The 19,214-nt window shown below is 34.7% G+C and overlaps 1 protein-coding gene across 2 annotated transcripts; it reads right to left on the minus strand.

The window, feature by feature from the left end:
- Nucleotides 1–1,392: 1,392 nt before the first annotated feature.
- On the minus strand, nucleotides 1,393–9,619 carry LOC121244329 (somatic embryogenesis receptor kinase 1). 2 transcript variants are annotated; one of them, XM_041142349.1, is made up of 12 exons: nucleotides 9,254–9,619; nucleotides 9,099–9,186; nucleotides 8,120–8,252; nucleotides 7,515–7,586; nucleotides 6,705–6,848; nucleotides 5,538–5,609; nucleotides 5,274–5,345; nucleotides 5,076–5,188; nucleotides 4,175–4,306; nucleotides 3,174–3,515; nucleotides 2,509–2,903; nucleotides 1,393–2,016 (listed from the first exon to the last, which is right to left on the minus strand). In XM_041142349.1, the coding sequence occupies exons 2-12, from the start codon at nucleotides 9,184–9,186 to the stop codon at nucleotides 1,702–1,704; spliced, it is 1,878 nt and encodes a 625-aa protein (XP_040998283.1). In that variant the 5' UTR covers nucleotides 9,254–9,619; the 3' UTR covers nucleotides 1,393–1,701. The 2 variants fall into 2 exon arrangements, with proteins under 2 accessions (XP_040998283.1, XP_040998282.1); XM_041142348.1 differs by having other exon boundaries at nucleotides 9,099–9,619.
- Between the last annotated feature and the right edge of the window lie 9,595 nt (nucleotides 9,620–19,214).

The raw sequence follows: 19,214 nt of genomic DNA on the forward strand, positions 1-19,214 counted from the left end.
TGCCATAGTGACATCTGGTTGTTCATGTGTAAAGGCCGACTCAAATGGGTTAATTAGATGTTTTTTTCGTTTTTGGGCATGCCCAAGCAGTCAAGAATGGAGGTCACTCGCTGGTTAAATGACACTGAATAAAGGAAGCATGATTAGCCGTACAAGGGAGAAGCAACTGCCATTCTTTTATACGGTTAGATTTTGCGGTTAGCTTTTGACTCTGGAGCATCTGCAATCTATTACTTTGATATGGCTCCCTCTGCAAGGAAATCTATTCCATTTTTCGAGTCATTTCAAGTGTTGGAGAGCAGCTCCTGATGGATTCCAATATGCAGTGGGTGGCTGAAGAGAAGATGAATGCAGGGGTCTAGCGGTATGTTATCCATTAAGAGTGCGGTGGAGGCGTCAAACCAATTGTTACAAACTTAAAATGATTTAAAAGGCAGAATTCCACAGCATGCTTTCTTTGGTTTGCAATCTGAGGAAGACTCAGTAGGCAAGATAGGCTGTCTAATCTTGGTGTTGTTCAGCAAGCTAGATGCAATTTTTTGGGAGGAAATATTGATCGTTTGTTTTTTAAATTCCCCTTTTGCAGAGAGGATATGGTTTCCATTGCATGTCAAATATAACATCCCTGCACTCCATGAAATTGGGAGACTTCAATTTGGTGTCTATTAGGGGGGGAAGTTTAAAGGCCAATCCTTTGAAGTTTTCCCCACTGTTGATCTTATTGGGAGACTGGTTGTGGAGCCACGGGGATGTGGGTTTCTGGTTCTTGTTTTAAACTTAGTTATTGGTTGTGTGCGATGAGGTTTCATAGGGCATTGTTGTTGACTTGAGTTTTAAAAAGAGTTCTTTTACTTACAAGTAAACATAGCACTTATTAAGAGACCTATTATAATATAAATTGAAGAAGAAAATCGAAACACATATCTTTTATATAAGAAATGATAATTACAGTCGTGAGTGCGCAAACGCCACGTAATTACTTTAAAAGAAATAAATATATACAATACCCACTTGAAAAAAAATTAATTTTTTCAAAAAAACAACACAACACTTGTACACTCTACAACTACATATAACATCTCTACAACTACATATAACATCTCTCCAAGAGATTTTTTCAAACAGGAGATGTTATGGATACTGACAGGTACTGCACGTTCCTTTATGACACCAAACCAGATGGAAAAAGGTGGCAAAAGCACATGCTTTAGAATGGGATGGATTTGAAGTGCTGAAGCCACAGAACTAAATCTTGGATTCAAACAAGTAAACATGCATCTCATGGAAACCTAAAGATTCCATCTGCAAATGATCCATTGGAATTAATCATTTCATCCACCATTGTGGGCGTAAATGCTTCAGTGGCCACAGGGGAAGTTCCACTATGAAAGGTTTTTAACATTAATTCCCCTCCCATATCATAATCAAATTAGAATAACAATGAAGTTGGGTGCATAAACCTGCAGTCCACGGAAGATTTAACTGCCACAGCTTCATCTAGCCAAAATCATCTAGACTTCGTCAAACTGCGGCGAAGGATACAAATTGCACCTTGACAAAGCCGACTCATATGCACAAATGTAATGAATACAATGCAGAGTGGACTTACAGGAGACATCATCAGAAAATTGTCATTAAGAAAAAAAAAAAAAAAGGGAATAAAAATTTATATTGATTTCTTTCTTTACTTCTACGCCAGGGTCACCTTGGACCAGATAACTCGACTGCATGTAAATTTTCTGTGGAGTCAACAATCCAATCAGAGTTAGGATGGGGAGCAAGTTCCACTTCTTCGCGAAGAACCTCTACCTTTTGCCACTCATCCCATCTCTCCGCCAAGCCATCACCTTCAAGCATCCTCACCACATCCGACATCTTTGGCCGGTCCATTGGAGAGCCTTGAGTACAAAGCAGTGCAACCTGTATTAGTTGCTCTACCTCTGCTTCTATGTAATTTTTCTGGAGATCAGGATCAACTAGCATTTCAAGTTTCTTCTCTTTCAGAAGTCCTTTGACCTGAAAAATTATTCAGTTGTATTAGATATTGAAACATTGATGACTGTAGAACACTTGAAGGCCAAGAAAGAAAGACGACTGGTGCAGAATAATACACCCATAGGTATTTTAATGTTTCATCTGTTTGCCTCGGAATGTGTAACAGCTATGCAAGACGCAGCAGGCCTAAAGGGGTAAGATACAAGCACTAGACCAACAAGCATAAACAAGGCTTTCAAAACTGGAAGGTCTTGATTGCAAGCACTGAGTCAATACTTGGAGATCTGGTTCTCACAACACGGGTTGCTAAGAGCTCTCAGAAATTATACATGTTAAAAATAACACTCAGTCTAGGACCCCATAAAAAAGTTATGACGGTCCAAAGAAAAAGGAAATGCAATATGATGAACTCACAGAAGTTATTGCATAGTGGGTGTCAGCTAATAAAATAAACTGGAACGAATAGTGAATTGAATAAATAAGCAGAGATTAATAGATACTACGAATATATACCCAATCAAGCAACATAACATCATCATCATTTGCAAGCCTGGCAAGATCAAAAGCTCTCTGTCCAGTGATTAGTTCCAGAAGCATGATCCCATAACCAAAAACATCAGTCTTCTCAGATGACTTCCCTGTAGAGAGGTACTCTGGAGCTATATGCCCAATTGTGCCTCGTACAGCAGTTGTAACATGGGTATCCTTGTAGTCCATAAGTTTAGCCAACCCAAAGTCCCCAACAACAGCCTCAAACTCCTCGTCCAACAAAATGTTTGCAGCTTTCACATCCCGGTGTATGATCTTGGGGTCACAATGATCATGCAGATAAGAAAGACCCCTTGCAGACCCCAACGCAATCCGCTTCCGTGTTGGCCAATCCAGGGGTGGTTGAGATGGTGGGCGTTCTGGAGGAATACAAATATCGTGAGTAGATTAGTTGATGATTACAAAGGCCATTCCTGGGTCAATAGGGTAGTTCACAAATCTCACTCCTTATATGACTTCATTTTGTTATTTTATGAAATACGCACGAAATCATGAAAGAAGGAAAAAATAGTATGCAGGCATCAAAAGTCGAAAGCTGATAACAGGCACACAAATACCACCCACAGGGCAAAGGAAATGATCTACAGGGAAGCAGTATAAAAAATTTAGAAAATGATAACACGCTATACCTCTTAAACATGATGCAACACTTCCATTAGCCATATAGGGATAAACAAGTAGCCTCTCAGTTGGTGTCATACAGAATCCTCGTAATCGGAGGAGGTTTCGATGCACGGCCATACTGATCATCTCTACTTCTGTTTGAAACTGCAGCTCACCACCAGGTGTACGCTCTTCTTTCAGTCTTTTTACAGCTACCAGTGAACCATCTGCCAGACGTCCTTTGTAAACCTTGCCAAATCCACCTCTACCCAGAATGTTTTTGTTGCTAAAACTATCTGTTGCAACTTGTAGTTCTCGCAGTGAAAACCTTTTAAGCTGCCCCAGATGGACCTCTGGGTCCTCCTCAGCTGCAAGAGATGTAAAGAAATGATAATCTATTGATCAAACAAATAAAACCGATTCAGCATTTACTTAAAGAGAGCATCAACGGCCACAAACTGATATAAAGCTCAGCTTTACAGCGTCTAATGGAAGGCAGACACATCAGCACTATATGTTTTTCTTAAAAAGCAAAGATATACTAAATCATTCCAATCAAATTGTTTTTCGACAATTCAAAAACTTAATAACAGGTGGTCATCCACTCAATTTGGGATGAGTTCAGCCACCCCCGAGTGGGTCTTGCCACCTGTGTGGAGTGGCTGTGCATCCACCCAACACAGAGAGGATCTTGTCACCCCCACGCTGAGGGGTGAGAATCACCCCACGTGGTGGTCGGCCTACTCCAAAGGTGGTGGTTGGCCACCCATGGGAGTGGATGGGGTGATCAGCTCACCCTAACCAGCGCTCTTAGGGTGGTCGGACCAGACCTCCAAGCGGTGGTCAGCCATGCCTTTTTTAGGATCTATTTTGTTTTATCTTTGTATTTTAAATAGATAATTGTGTGACCATTTTTTTGACTCTCCAGTCCATCAGAATAGAAGTTAAAAGAGGGTATTAGATGGTATAAATGACTTGGTTTTCATCAGGTCTTGATAGAAGTTATTTTCTTGGTTAAATCACTAACCAGGTACATCAAAGAAAAATTCTTGAGGTTTCCTTCGACGCCACCAAGCAAATGCAATTGCAGGGGCAGCAAACAGTAAAGCAGCACCTGCAGCAACTCCTCCAGCAATCGCCCCAGTGGCACTATTCCCACCTAAAATGTGATGAGGAGGAAAAAGTTAGAACATTCAGAAATGTCATATCCAATTTCTGATATGCCTTCATGTACATAGCAGCAGCCTAAAATATAAAAGCATGTATAAAAAATAGATGTAATTAACAGAAAATCTTCTTACTTGTCAATGCACAAAGAAATTGTTTGGAGGTGGAGTTCAACTCTATTGACCAAATGAGTAATGCTATATACTACACTCTTATCTCAATTTTATCTCACTACGTAGATGTGTCACTTCTCATCACCCTTGGATCATCCTTTATATTTTTATAAGAAAATTCAAAGATTGATGAGTAATGTTACCTAATCATAGTAGGATAAAAGTGGGATGAGGATGTAGTATGTAGCATTTTCCTAACCAAATTACTTGCAAAAAAAAGGGTACTGAAAAAAGATAGCATTGAAGGAAAAAAAGAGGTTTGACTGTGCAAGATGCAATGAAATTGACCTGCAAATGGAAGAGTAAAATTAAAAATTTGAAAAAAAAGGGAAGTAAAATGCTTGGCTACTATATAATGAATGTTCAGTTAAGACTAATTCTTAAATGAAATTTAAAATGTTATTGACAACAGATGATCAATGGAACACACTATAAACAAAAAGGCATATCAGATTTGAAAGACTGACACAATCATACTTATCAAAAAATAGAACTGACACAATCATGACCACAGAATCAGACATACTGAGAGAAAATATAGCAACAAGCACCATATTAGCAACAAATCCTAATTAACAAAAAGATCACCTGGTACAGAAATTGGTGGTGGTGGTACAAAAGGAGGAGGGGGTGAAAATGGAGGAGATCCTGGGCAAGGGTGGCCAGTAACTGGACCACATAGACCTTGGTTGTTAGCAAAACTGCAAATAGGGAAAAAAAGCTATCAGCATACTCTTCAAAATCAGTCAGTGGAGACAATTTAGTTCACATAAGTAGCGAGGAAACCTGATTGGAGTGAATAATGAAAAGGACCCATTGTCTGGAACTGCCCCAGAGAGGTGGTTATTAGACAGATCCCTGCATTCAGGAAATGCAATGTTGTAACAGAAAGTTCTTGCAATCAGATAATGCACCCCCCCCCCCCCCCCCCAAAAAAAAAAAAAAAAAACACACACACACACACACACACAAATGATGGGGAGAGAGGGGGGGGGGAGAGAGAGAGAGAGAGAGAGAGAGAGAGAGAATTGAGATAATCTTGATACTCACAGAACTTGCAGTGATGAGATATTAGTCAATGACATAGGAATTGGACCCGTCAGGCTGTTGTTGTTAAGCCGGCTATCCTCATACATACAAGCAAACATAATGTTAAGATCTGAAAACCAAAACAATCCAGGGGATCCTACTCAGATAGAATCAAAATGAATAGGGATCGTAAAACGTCAAAAGGAATCTATCTAGAAACCTAAATACCCTTTTTTATGCATTTGTGCCACGTGGGATATATAAAAGTTGAACTCGCATTATCCTATTTGGATGCAAATAAAAAGATTTGAGCAATTCAAGGATACCAACCAATAAAAATTCTCTCTTGTAGGAGACAAAGGCTGTCAGGTGATGTAACCCTAATTTGATATTTAGTGAAAATTCAGTTCCCGCTCCTGTGGATGTAGGCACACTGCCGAACCACGTTAAATCTGTGTGTTTTTCTTGCTTTCTATTTTCGTACTATTCATCATAATTGCCGCACGTAGCACAACATATTCCAATTCGGGTTTGGTGTATTTTGGGTAGTTTTTCACAAGCATTTTGGGTCATTAGGAGCTATCTAGCATGGGTTAGGTGTTTTCTTATATATGTCCAATGTACTTGGTTACTCTTATTGATATATATATATATATATATAATATTTAGTTAAAATGTAAAAGCTCCTTGAGTTATGCAAATATTTATCAAAAAATATGTTCATACTTTAAACAACCCCCCCCCCCCCCCCCCCCCAAAAAAAAAAAAAAGAGTATTTCATCAGGCTGTAAAAAAAAAAAAAAAAAAAACCCTTAAACATGAAGCATAGAAGGTGTTCTATTATGTTAAGGCTGTGTTTGGGTAGTAGATTACTATTCAATATTTTATCATTACTTTTTCAGCACAGATCATCTAAGATCACCTCACTACCCAAACGTAGCCTAAATCTTTGTTTCTCAAGGTGCTCATTGCAGTTATTAGACCTTTGTACTCTTTGTTAGGCCTTGAGCCTGGTAGATTCCCAGAAAATTGATTCGGGATTTCCTTTCAAAAAGAATTCTAAACTTATCTCCAGCCCCAACACTAGATAAAGCGTGATATGGAGAATACACGACTGACACAATATGAGACATAATTTTACATGCGCGCACACAACATGGAAAGCAAATCAAAGACAAGTATACTCACAGGAACCTTAGCTTAGACAGCCTGCCCAATGTGTCTGGGATGGGACCTGTAAAACTGTTCAAGTAAAGATCCAAGCTCACCAAGCTAGTAAGATTCCCTAGCTCACTGGGAATCTGTCCACTTATGTTGTTACTGTAAAGCTCCCTGTCATAAAAATTAGAAAAATGATGTGCAATAAAAGGTTTAAAGTAGCACACAATATCGACAAAAACATATAAAATACTAGCATCTGGTTAAATCACCGAAAGAGTCCCTTTTTTTTTTTTTTTTTTTGATAAGTAAAATCACCAAAAGGGTCCCTTTAACCATAATTTGTACTAAGAGAACGTCCCTTCAGCCACTTAAATGGGATACAGCTCTGGACAACATTCACAAGTAAATAAAGTAATATAACGAACGTGAACCTGAAAATTTATTAAAAAGCCTAAAAGTTGCAACCCAAGTACATGGGATGTGTACAAAAGAAACACCTATCTAGGAGTAGAAAAAGATATAAGAAACTCATGAAAGTTAAGCCCATTTGAAGCCTATAGTAGCTGTCAAAGGAAAAGTTTACATCCTACAGAAAATATCATTTAGCATAGGAAGAAAATTTAAAGGATAGTGTTTCTGATTTTTTCTTATAAGTATTGTGTTTCGGCTTTTTAGATTACTGACAATATCATTTAGCATAGGAACAAAGAGAGTTTAAAGGAGAGTGTTTCTGATTTTTTTTATAAGTATTGTGTTTCGGTTTTTTAGATATATTAATACACAATTTCAAATGACAAAAACAGCTAAATGATTTTGAAGCAACCAAGAATGACATACAAATACTGTAGATTCCTGAGCAGGCCAAGCTGTGGGACAAGTTGACCAGACAAAGCTGCATTTCCAAGATCACTGTAATAACACATTAAAATTAGCATAAAAATATGTCTATGCAAAATGTGATACAAAGCACGTTTTATAAGTAACATTAAAACGAAAAAGTAAAGTAACATCATATGCATGCACTTAGAAGAAAGAAAGCAAATGATGTTAAAATCATTCAGAAAAGTCCATAAGACCCTACTCAACAAGAAAAGTCCAGAGAATTCAACCACGGGAAATTTCCACCAACCAAGGAAATATCTATTACACCTTTCTCAAATTGAATTCAGCAAGAAGACTATTAATGAAATGCGCACAATGTGCAAGATTTTGAATATTGCAAGAAGACAATGGCCGAGCTTAATTCCTTAGTTCTAAAATCACTCCAGTATGGATATTGGCTGAGAGTGGTTCTGGCCCTCATAGTTATTGTTTTTCTCCTTCCTAATCGTGTGTTTTCCATTGTATACACAATGTGTACTTGAGTTGCAGCTTTACACTACTAATGAAATTTGAATTATTTATAAATAAATAAAAAAGCCACAAAGAAGCAGACAGCTTACACTCTTATGACACTATTATCATTGTTGCAGGTGACATGAAACCATGTGCATGGGTTAACAAGGGTAGGATCCCAACTCTGCAGGACATTGTTAGGATCTGATAAGCTGATTCTTAGGCTGTGTAAAGCATCACCTGTTTCGAGTTGCAAGAAAACACAATTAGAGACCTTGAACCTGAAAAGACATAATGAGAAAGTAAACTCATCGCAAATTGCCATAGACAGCACTACATCTCTTAAATAATTCAGGATTTAGCATAATGTTGGTCAATGTAATACATTGAAACTTGCAGATTTCAGGAGACATATGCTTCTCAAGTTGAAGAGAACTAAAACTGAATGTTAAAAAGAAATAAGGTGTGCCTCGGTTAAATTAGTGGATCCCCATTTGATCAATAATAGGGACAAATGGATCCCTTTGCGGCAAATATTTGGTTTGCTGGCTACTCAATTTTTCTAACAGTGCCACTGCTCACAGTATCATCCACTCTCATTACTCAATGAACAATACTGCATGCGGCGGCTACCATGGAGCATATCAGAAGCAGCTGGTAAGGGCATCCAGAAAAGAACGAATTGCCTTTAGAAATAAATTTTGAAGTATCAATAAAACTGTTTTAACAGTAAATACCACACTGCAGGTCATATCCGGCAAAATACCCTCGGCAGCACTTAAAGATCAGCACCCATCCACTCGAACTTTCAATGGAAACCGATTAACACAAAGCAATCAATAAAAAGGAAAAATAATCAAACTTTAGAAATAACATCAATATCAATTATAATATGAATAACTAAACTTATTCAAACATACCCACAACCCCCCCCCCCCCCCCCCCCCCCAACCAGCATAATTCTACTAAAAAATCTCTCTTTCTCCAAAATTACAAAAATCGATAAATATTGCACAAAAAAAAAAAAGATCAAAAGTGCTAAAAAATCCACTGAAAGAACAAGAGAGCAAGTATATTCAAACAAACCTTCCATGTTAGCTGAAATTAAGCATAATGGACGAACCACCAAGATCAACCAGAGCAAAACAGAAACCCAAATAACCTTCACCTCCATCTGTCAGTAAATCTATGTCAGATCCAAAAAATATGCCACACCCACAAAACCCACCATCACAAACAACCTCAACAAGAAACCTTGCACCCAAATCTCACATAACGACGTCCAACATTGTAATTTTCCCAAAGACAAAATACACAACAAAGTTACGCCCACAAAGAATCTCAATCAAAAGCCCGATCTCATCCGGAACGCTCGACAGAGTGCCCCGAAAGCCAGCAACCCATTAACATTACCACACTATAAAAAATTTATAAAATAAAAAATCATTTTCAAAACATTTTATGCTCTCCCTTTTTGAAAGAAAAGAACTTTCCCTTTTAGCTCTCTCCCCCCCCCTCTCTCTCTCTCTCTCTCTCTCTCTCTCTCTCTCACTCTCACTCTGTGCGAGAGTGTCAAGTGTGTGGGATTGCTAATCTATCTGTTTTTTTTTTTTTTTTTCTATTTCTTTTCCATATTCTTTTTATAAGTTTTTTTTTAGAGTGAAGCGTGCACAAACACAGAGAGGGGGGGAGCTGCCCGAAACGGTGCTGACCGCTGCCCGAACGCAGTCAAAACTACTTGCGCGCTATATTGTGGAAAATGACGTGACTCAAGCTAGGGACCACCGCTCCCCGTTCCTCTCTTTCAAAGAAAATGTTTTTTTTGTTGGTCAAAACTAAAATAAAAAATAAAAATAAAAAATGTTACGTGGCCCCACATTCTTACCACGTCAGATTCGGTCTCCTTTCTTCTCAATTCGTCAAAATAGGATCTTTTCTTTCTCTTTTTTCTTAAACGGCTTTTATGGTATGTTGGACTTGGACTCGAGTTCACATTGCTTTCTCTGCAGTGCCACCCTTATTTCTTCTTTTATTCCTTTCTGCTATCATCATCATTTACTAAAAATATTTCTTTCTCATCGAGTCACTATTTAGCACTACCTACTCTACGCTTATAAAAAATACTCCACGTCTTATAAAAAAAATTATAAACATAAAATATAAAAATAAATAGTAACTGATACATAACATTTCTTTGTACTAAAACTTATTTTCAAATTGAGAAACGGAAATATTTTAGCCACAAGTAATTTTACAAAAATAAAGTTATAAATTAACGTAGTTTAATATAGTATATTAAATTATAAAATTATTTTTATTATAAAGTAAATTTGAAATATCACATCAAATCATATCAGTTTGTAAGTTTACTTTTATGATATCTCTTTGTGGGATTAGCAATTCTCATTAAGAAATGTTTTAGTCAAATATAGGTCTCATAATAGTAAACTAATAAATTGACGTCTTTTTATATGATATGTTAGATTGTAAAACTACTTTTATTGTAAAGTAAATCTAAAGTATCATATGAAACTATGTAAAGAAAAATGCACAAAAAAGTTATAAATATCGCAAGACTTATTTTATTTATATCTCACTTTCTGTTTAGTTAAAATTTGGTTATTTCAGATAAATACTTGGCCTATTAAGTGAATTATAAAAATAGAAAATATATTATAAACCGACATATATGTTGAATTTTTTTTTTTTTTTTTTTTTTATAAAAATAGATTTCATTTCATTCAATGAATCTGAAGTTACAACTGTGACTAATCAATAAGAGAAAAATTCAGAGTACCAGCCAAACTATTTATCTATTAGGGGCTCACCTACCCACAAATTTCTTTGTGACAAACATTATCTTAACTTTTATAAACTCTTTCTTGACGGACGTCAAAAAGAAAAGCATTCTGTAAAAACAGAACTAAACAATTCCCCTCCTCAAAAGAGGCGAGGTAACTATCACTCTCCGTCCTCCAAATGAGGCAAGGTACTCTTCTGCTATGGACACCAAGTCCAATAGCCTTTTATTTTTTTATTTTTTTAAACTAACAACAAAAGGCAAAACAGAAAATACATAGAAAAAAATAAATCTTCAAACGAAGCATTGGACTAAATAAAAATACTGGGCAAAGGGCTATAATGGCGCGTGAAGGACACGCGCCACTCTAGGAGTTAGCCCGACTGTCGATCTTGAAAACTCAGCGTCGCTGGCCCCAGAAAAATCGCGCGTGGCGTTGGTAGAAAGCTTCTCGCGGTGGTGCGAGGAAGCCACACGCGCACCTTCAACCCGCATGTGCATGTTACGCACCGCTCCTTTTGGCACCGCATTCGATAGACTAGAAGATCGGCGATTGAGGAACACCATGGTGGGATGTGTGTAGTCTTTTGGTCGCCGAAAAATCCCAGATTGACATTTATCCCTTATTTGACTTGAAAAAACACACAAAACAAATACAAAACATAGGAAAATAACATCTGGGCAAGGAGGGAGGGAGGGAGGAAGGAATGAGCCGAAGATCTCACCCCCTCAAACTGGTTTCGCTTTTGGGTGAGGTTTTAGAGAGAAGAGACCTGGAAGTTAGCAATTAGCTACACTCTCTACACATATGTTAAATTAACTCTACAATGAATAAGTGACAAGTTATATACTTGATCGTTTCTATTTTATTATTTAAAATTTAATAGCTTTCATAGGTTTTATCATCTCGGATTTATATGAGATTGAGAGAATCATCATCTATAAGACTAGTTATGATTTATTATTCTGTATTGATTGTGTCAAGGTCCACCAATATCGTCTCTACGTATCTCTATTTTATTAGGGAAAATGGAAAATAAAAAATAGTTCATGGCTTTAGAGTTTAGATTTTATTTTTAACTTTTTCAAAAAGAATGGCTTTAGACCAGAATAGTAACAAGGATTTGAGAATCCACTCTCTACTCATTATAAGGCTTTGGGTATATATAATTAAATAAAAAAATGTGGAAAGAATAAACTAATTGTCGCACGTTATAAGAAAAATGCTTAATTGATATATTGTTATTATTTGATATAAAAATAATCATTTTTTATTAAAACGAGCCAATTTTTATCGTAAATAATACATCACAAATAATTATTTTTATTGTAATGTCGCCGTTAGTAATTTAGCTCTACTTAATGCAGCATTATTCCAAACCAATTTTGCTCATTTTTTTTTCCTTTCCAAAATTCTGTTTGGCTGGATCACTACCAAGCATTATATATATTTTTGTGTGTGTGTATATATATATTTTTTTATAACAGTATGGATTACATGTTCAATAGTGACCCGTTCTCAAATATATTCAAAAAATCCTTACTTTGTGACGGAGGAAAACCATAGTTACATGACCAACTAAGTAAATAAACAAAACGACTTCCAACCAAACCAACAATGCAAACCACAACCCACTATAGAAAATTAGTACTGTCTAATATAAGGAAGACCAATTTTATCGATTCTTAGAAGTTCTCTTAGCAGAGGAGGAACCAATTCCAAATTACTCCATGAAGACATTATAACACCATCATCCGACGTAAGTCAAGCCAGATAATTTGCCAGAGCATTATTTTGCCTATAGATGTGACCTAGTAAAGCATTTACCTCTAAGCAATCCCATAAGTTCATCCCAATAGTCCTCCAGATATCACACATGGCACTTAGCCAAACGAAGCCATTTTACTACTATTATTGAGTCCAACTCTATTTCCACATAATTCAAACCAAGTAAACAGAAAGTTCTCACCCCAATGAGTAAACCTATAAATTCTGCATACTTGTTTGTCCCATGACCAAGTGGAGAGGAGAAAGCTTTTATCAAATTACCATTTTCATCCCTTAAAACACCCCATGCACCAACTATCCCTTTGTTGCCCCTGCTACTTCCATTAGTGCTTAGTTTAATCCAGCCTTGCTTTGGTCGACGCCAATAAATAGGTTTCCTTCGCTTCCTATATACAAATCTCGGTTGGATATTTAAATCAACTAGCAGCATCTCATCTTGACAAGAGGACATTTGGTGGCCACGAGCCTTCTTACTTATTTTTGCAATCCAAAATTTGATTTTATGCAACATCTCTTCCATCGACTCTATTCTACTTTCCATCCTAGCACTACACATTCTAGTCCATAGAATCCAAGTTACAATAGCATGAATTATGCCAAATAATAGGCATCGGGTTGACCTCTTTGTTGCTCTGTGATACCATGCATTCACCGTCTCAGCCCAGGACCCAAATCTCAACATCCCCAATTGACTAGCACATCTCCTCCAAATGGACTTAGCCACCTCCCCTAAAACCAGTACATGGTTCAGATCTTCATAAGCCCCTTTTGCACAGCAATCACACCTAGATACAAGGGGAATGCCCGTTCTTCTTAATCTACCATCCACACTTAGTGCATTGTTAAATGTTGTTTATATAAATATATATATATATATATATATATATAAACGTTGTTTTGGGACAATCTCTTCCCACATACAAGAGTACTTTACTGATATTTCATGTTTCCATGGCTGAAAATGCAGCAACCTTTGTCACAAAAGTTGAGTCCAACCCGTCGTTCTCGGACATCCATTTCTTTGGATAAAATGATGGTGTCTTTCACTCATTTGAAGTGCCAAACAAGAGGTACAAAGTGGGGTTCTAGTTTATATATATATATATATATATGGTTGAGGACGTACGTACGTGCACTAGTGCTAGCTAATTGAGAAAGGTGGAAAGACCATATCATATATATTATCTCTTCTTAAAACTTTTATCCAAATTACTTAAAAGATTAAAGTAGACGATTGATAAATACGTAAAGTAGATCTTACAGCATTTATCGAGTCAGTTTTAATGCTGTTCAAAAAATTTATATAGACGACAAATAATAAATATTATAAAACTCATTTCATGCAACTATCTGATCTTTCTCGCATAAGCCAGTGCATTTTCTCGAGAAAATGTTGGTTATATTTCTCAACAATAATAATGCCAATGTTTATAAAAGTCCTTCTTCCCTTACTTAAAAGTTGAAATGGGGAAGTCGTAATCTTCAAACATTGGTGCTGGGGTTCCCATCCAAAAGGTAATTGCCTTTTGTGAATGGAGAAAATTTGGCACTTGGCAACTTTACAAGTGTCCACTTATTTTGGCCACCTGATTCCTTTGTTGTTGTGTTCATTTTTCCCCCTTTTTTATTCCTAAATACTACATGATTATCGAAATTTGAAAGACGTTATAAGGAATTGAAGAGCTTCTTTCTTGAAAACTTTGATTGAGTCTTGGAATTAACAATTATTTGAAAAAAACTTAACTTTTTATTGAAACGGCTAAACTTAATTAACTTTTTTCAAACGTAGTATCTTTATTTCCTATTTTCATTAGAACTCATCATTAATTAAGTTGAATTCAACGAACCATTCAATGTCTATCGGTTCGTTTGAATAGTGAGATGAGATGAGTTGAGATAGTTTGTGAATAGTAACAAGATTGTTAGTTTAGATAAGATGAGATACTTTAACTATAAAAATATCGTACAAATTGATATAACTTGATGTTGTACAGTAAATTATAAAATTATTTTTATTTACTCATGACTTCTACGAATCTTAATACAAAATTCTATATTTAGTATGATTTTTTATTTCAATTTCATCCTACAGAATTTTATAAAGGACGGTTTTATTTATACTGAGATTGTGTTAAACGTTTTTATTTTTTTATTTTTACTTTTTAAAGAAATTTTTTGTGTATTTTAAGAATATATATTAAAAAATAAATAAACATAATATTTACAAAATTTAATAAAACAAATATTCTTATTTCGAGAAATTTACAAAAATTAGAAATAATTATCGTACCAAATACGTATGCTGCATGGTAGCTGGTTAGTCAGGAAAACGACCGGATTGAGGATTTTGACAAGAAACATGATAAAAGGAATGGAATTGACGGGTCCGTTGAGTTTTTTTTTTTTTTTTTTGATTTGACAGTGTTGTGGCCTTCGGTTTTGGCTGTATTTATTGATCTCTGATCGACTTAAGTACGAAAGGTCCAGAATTGTGCTGCTTGCACCTTGTTTTCTTCGATAACAGCTTCTTGATCATGTGCTGTGTTCTTTTGCTGTGTTCTTTCTGCTTACACCTTGATTAGACCTAAGCAAGAAAAAGAAATGATTTTTATAAATTTTAAATAGATAAATTTAAAGTTGATTCCATCTTCATTTTAGGAAATCTATTTTGTTACAAAAGATTTACATAGAATTTGTTTATTTAGAATTTTTATAATCCATCTAGCATTCTATAAGAGAGAGAATTTTCTCATCTATCATCGTACTAGATCCCACACCCCAAGTGTCAATGATTTTTGCATTTTGATTTTCCCCTCCTCATTCAATCAACAGACAGCTTGATAAGAGAGAGAGTACTTGATGAGAGAGAGAGGGGTTTGATGAGAGAGAATTTGATAAAAGAGAGAGGTTGAAGAGATAGATTGAAGACGGAGATGGAAGAGGAAGACGTAAATGAGAGAGATGGATTGGAATGGGTGATGAGGTCTTACATTTAAAAAAAAAAAGTCGTGTGCAGTGTGTGATGAGAAACAGTTATTGATGCATAGCAACTCTCATAAGAGTAAATAATGTCTTGTATTGAAAGTATAATATGTTGTGCTACATTGCCTTATTATTAGACTTATCATCCAAGACATTATATATAATTTATTCTAAAGTATACAAAAAGAGTTATGTTATTATATATATGACATTCCCGTCTCATTTTTATCTTATTATATAAAATTAAGGGCTCGATAAAAACGGACATGAGTGGAGGCCGGAGGCACCCTGGCGGCCTCCCCTCACTTTTTTGTGGACTTTATGCATGAATTTGATTTGGTTGATTCATTTTTCCATTATTTTCTTGGTTTGTAACCTTGGTGGGTCAAATTTCTGTTGTGCACAAGGTTTAATTGATGCTGCAAGTGGAAGGAATCACATATATAAAATATCTTTGTCCACTGAATATATAAGAGCCTACAGAAAAATCTGCAGATATCATGACCTTAAATAATTATGTGAATGCAACAAATTAAAACCATATATATATACTCTTTTGATTTTGTGAACTTCGGCACATGATCAGCATGGTTTGATCTGTGTAAACTCTAGTTGTGTAGAGAGTACCTGAACATGATGAACTTTTGCTGTTGTCTGGTTTAGAAAAAAAACAACATAGTCGGTACTGTGGATGATGATATCTTACATTCTTTTGTAAAGAAAAGAAGAAACAAAGCGAATATTAGGACCCAGTTGTTTGACTAATCATATGAATCAAAGCATATGATTTTACCTCTAATTCACTGTTGCATGCTTGCTTGCATAGATGTCAAACTTATAAAAAGCACTTTATTTGATGATGATCTTCTCCTGATCATGTCCTCTCTAGAGATAAGACTTTCAGTTTCAGTACTGTATAGTTTAGAACTACTGTTTTGCCAACATTTCATGGTGGCTTTCAGGGGGAAGAATAATGGTATGAAAATATGAGCTAGCTGTGACTTTAAAAACATGCAGGACAAGAAATTATGAAACAGAGAGCTTGCCAACCTTGAATTCTGCTGCATGTTTTCTGTGTATTTAGTGAGGAAATGGATACACAGGCCTAGAAAAACATGAGAACTGTGAAGAATATGCGAGCATGGAGATGGCTAAGTACTTGCCTTTTCGATTGAAGAAGAGCCCATTCATGACGACTGCAGGATGAAAATATATCTATATATACCAAATTTTCAGACTATTTCTAGATTTGTAATCATCATCCTTGAAAATATCGATTTTCTTTTTCTTTTTAAGGTGTTATGTAGGATTAATTGCCATTTTGTTTTACCTCTATAAGAGTAAATTCAAACGTGTAGTCCTAACTCCAAAGCCGGAAAGACAAATTAATATTTTTCATTAAATCCTATAACATAATTAGATCGATGGGTTATTTACGATCAAAATGATTATATGTGATGAAAATATATTTATTTTAATAAAAAAAGTTATTTAAAAAAAATGATCATAAATAAACAGTTTTCTTATATTAATTTAAATCTACTTACTAATATTTTTAGAGCAAGAAGCGCTACAATGATCTCTCCATCTCATAATGACACTACACCAGCGACTCGAATTCATGACCTTTAATTCTATTATTACTTAATGCATGGACGGTGAACTACCAATCCGTCTAAAATTAATTAGTGTTAAATAAACGATCATGCACTTAAATTTTTATAACATTTGATATCGTTGATCTATGTGAACTTATAAATTTTTAGAGCAATTGAAAGATCAGAAGATATTTTACTTGTTAACTAGCCAAACCAGAGTCTCGCAATTATAAATTATTTTAAATAAAATGTACGAAATTTATATATTCTATAATTGTAAATATTATTTCTCTTATATATCATATATATTTATCTTTTTTATAAGGGGTATGGTTGATGCATGCATGCATTGTCATTTGGAGAGGCACGCGCGATGGGGTATGGACTCTGCCCTCATCGTGATGAATGGGCTAACTGAGGATGAAAGCATCCGGAAATCCCCAAATGTGCTCTTAGTACTTGTACGTACATGTACGTACGTACGTGCATGCATGTTCGGGATATTAATTAAGTTAAGGCCACGTTTAGATAATAACGTAATTTCAGATAATTTATAAATAATAATAAATAATAATAATAAATATTAATAAAATATTAAATAATAATAAAGTGATCTCAAACGTAGCCAAATCTTCATCAAAGGACTTCTAGAATGGAAAATGACTTTGAGTTAGGTCTTTGATCAGCTGCAAACTTTCATTCGTCCGTCCGTATGAGTGGGAAATTGACTTTTATAACTTAAGAAGGTTTAGACTGTATTTGGATGTTGAGTTGAGTTGAGTTGAGATCATAAAATATTGTTAGAATATTATTTTTTAATATTATTATTATTTTGAAATTTGAAAAAGTTTAATTATTTATTATATTTTATATTGGGATTTGAAAAAGTTGTAATGATGAGATGAAATGAGTTGAGATAGGTTAAGGTTCCAAACGAAACCTTAGATAATGAATTGAGATGAGATGAAAATTAAATAAAATATTGTTAGAATATTATTTTTGTTTTAGAATTTGAAAAAGTTAATTTTTTATTATATTTTATTTGAAAATTTGAAAAAATTATAATGATTAGATGAGATAAGATTAAATGAGTTGAGATACTTTCTGAAAACAAATAATACTTAATTGTCCATTTTCTTGAGTTTGTTACCATAAAGATGAAACGGGCTAGCTAGCTAAATCTTCTTTACAATAGTTATTTATTTATTTTTACGATCTAACTTATCACATTAATATAATATTTATATTAATACATATATAGTATTTTATCATAAAATTATTTTGGTTATTCGATCGTGTTCTTAACCATAAAATATTTTATTGATATCTAAGCTTAAGGTATTTTTCTATTTAAAAGCTCAAAATTGAAATGTCAATAAGTTAGTTTTCAAACGAGCCGATCCAACTTGCCCAAAATTTCATGACTTGGCCTTTGGGTTTCGGCTCAGTTAATGTTTTCTTTTTTTGAAAGGAGGCTCGATTAATGTTGGGTTGGGCTCTGGTTGCCTCGTGTTCATTTCCACAGCTAACTTACGTAGTATAACAAAAACATCTACCTAAAATAGAGTAATGTTAAATATAGTAATGAATTTTATAAGTGTTGGGTACTTATTTTAAAAAAGAGTTGAGTCTATTATTAAAAAATTAAATTTTTCATATAAATTTCATATTTATTCATTTTTTTTAAAAAGAGTACACGACGTTTGCGCACATTGTAACTGTAACTGTAACTATAATTTTTCTTAACTAAGACAAATGATATTTATAATTTTAAAGTGTGCAACTTTCGTATACTCTCTTTGAAAAAGTAGGTAAATTTGAGGCATGAAAATATATTGTTAAAATAGTGAACCATATTTTTTTTCAAAAGAAATATTCGGGACTTGCATATATAGTTGTATCTAACATTATTTATTAAGTAATAAAAGTATTATAATCATAAAGAAATTTTATAAAAATAAATTTTAAATTGATGTAATTTTATGTGATACATTATAATCTAATATGTAACGTTAAACCTTTATAAATTTACT

Source organism: Juglans microcarpa x Juglans regia, chromosome 8S (assembly GCF_004785595.1).
Source record: "Juglans microcarpa x Juglans regia isolate MS1-56 chromosome 8S, Jm3101_v1.0, whole genome shotgun sequence".
NCBI lineage: Eukaryota > Viridiplantae > Streptophyta > Magnoliopsida > Fagales > Juglandaceae > Juglans > Juglans microcarpa x Juglans regia.

Excerpts from the sequence above, each read along its gene's own strand:
- LOC121244329 (XM_041142349.1), bottom strand. The coding sequence starts at position 9,186 with ATGGAGGTGAAGGTTATTTGGGTTTCTGTTTTGCTCTGGTTGATCTTG. Across the intron at positions 5,189-5,273 it reads TCATTATTCACTCCAATCAG|TTTTGCTAACAACCAAGGTC; the intron begins GTTTCCTCGCTA and ends CCCTATTTGCAG. Across the intron at positions 2,904-3,173 it reads TGTTGCATCATGTTTAAGAG|AACGCCCACCATCTCAACCA; the intron begins GTATAGCGTGTT and ends GTATTCCTCCAG.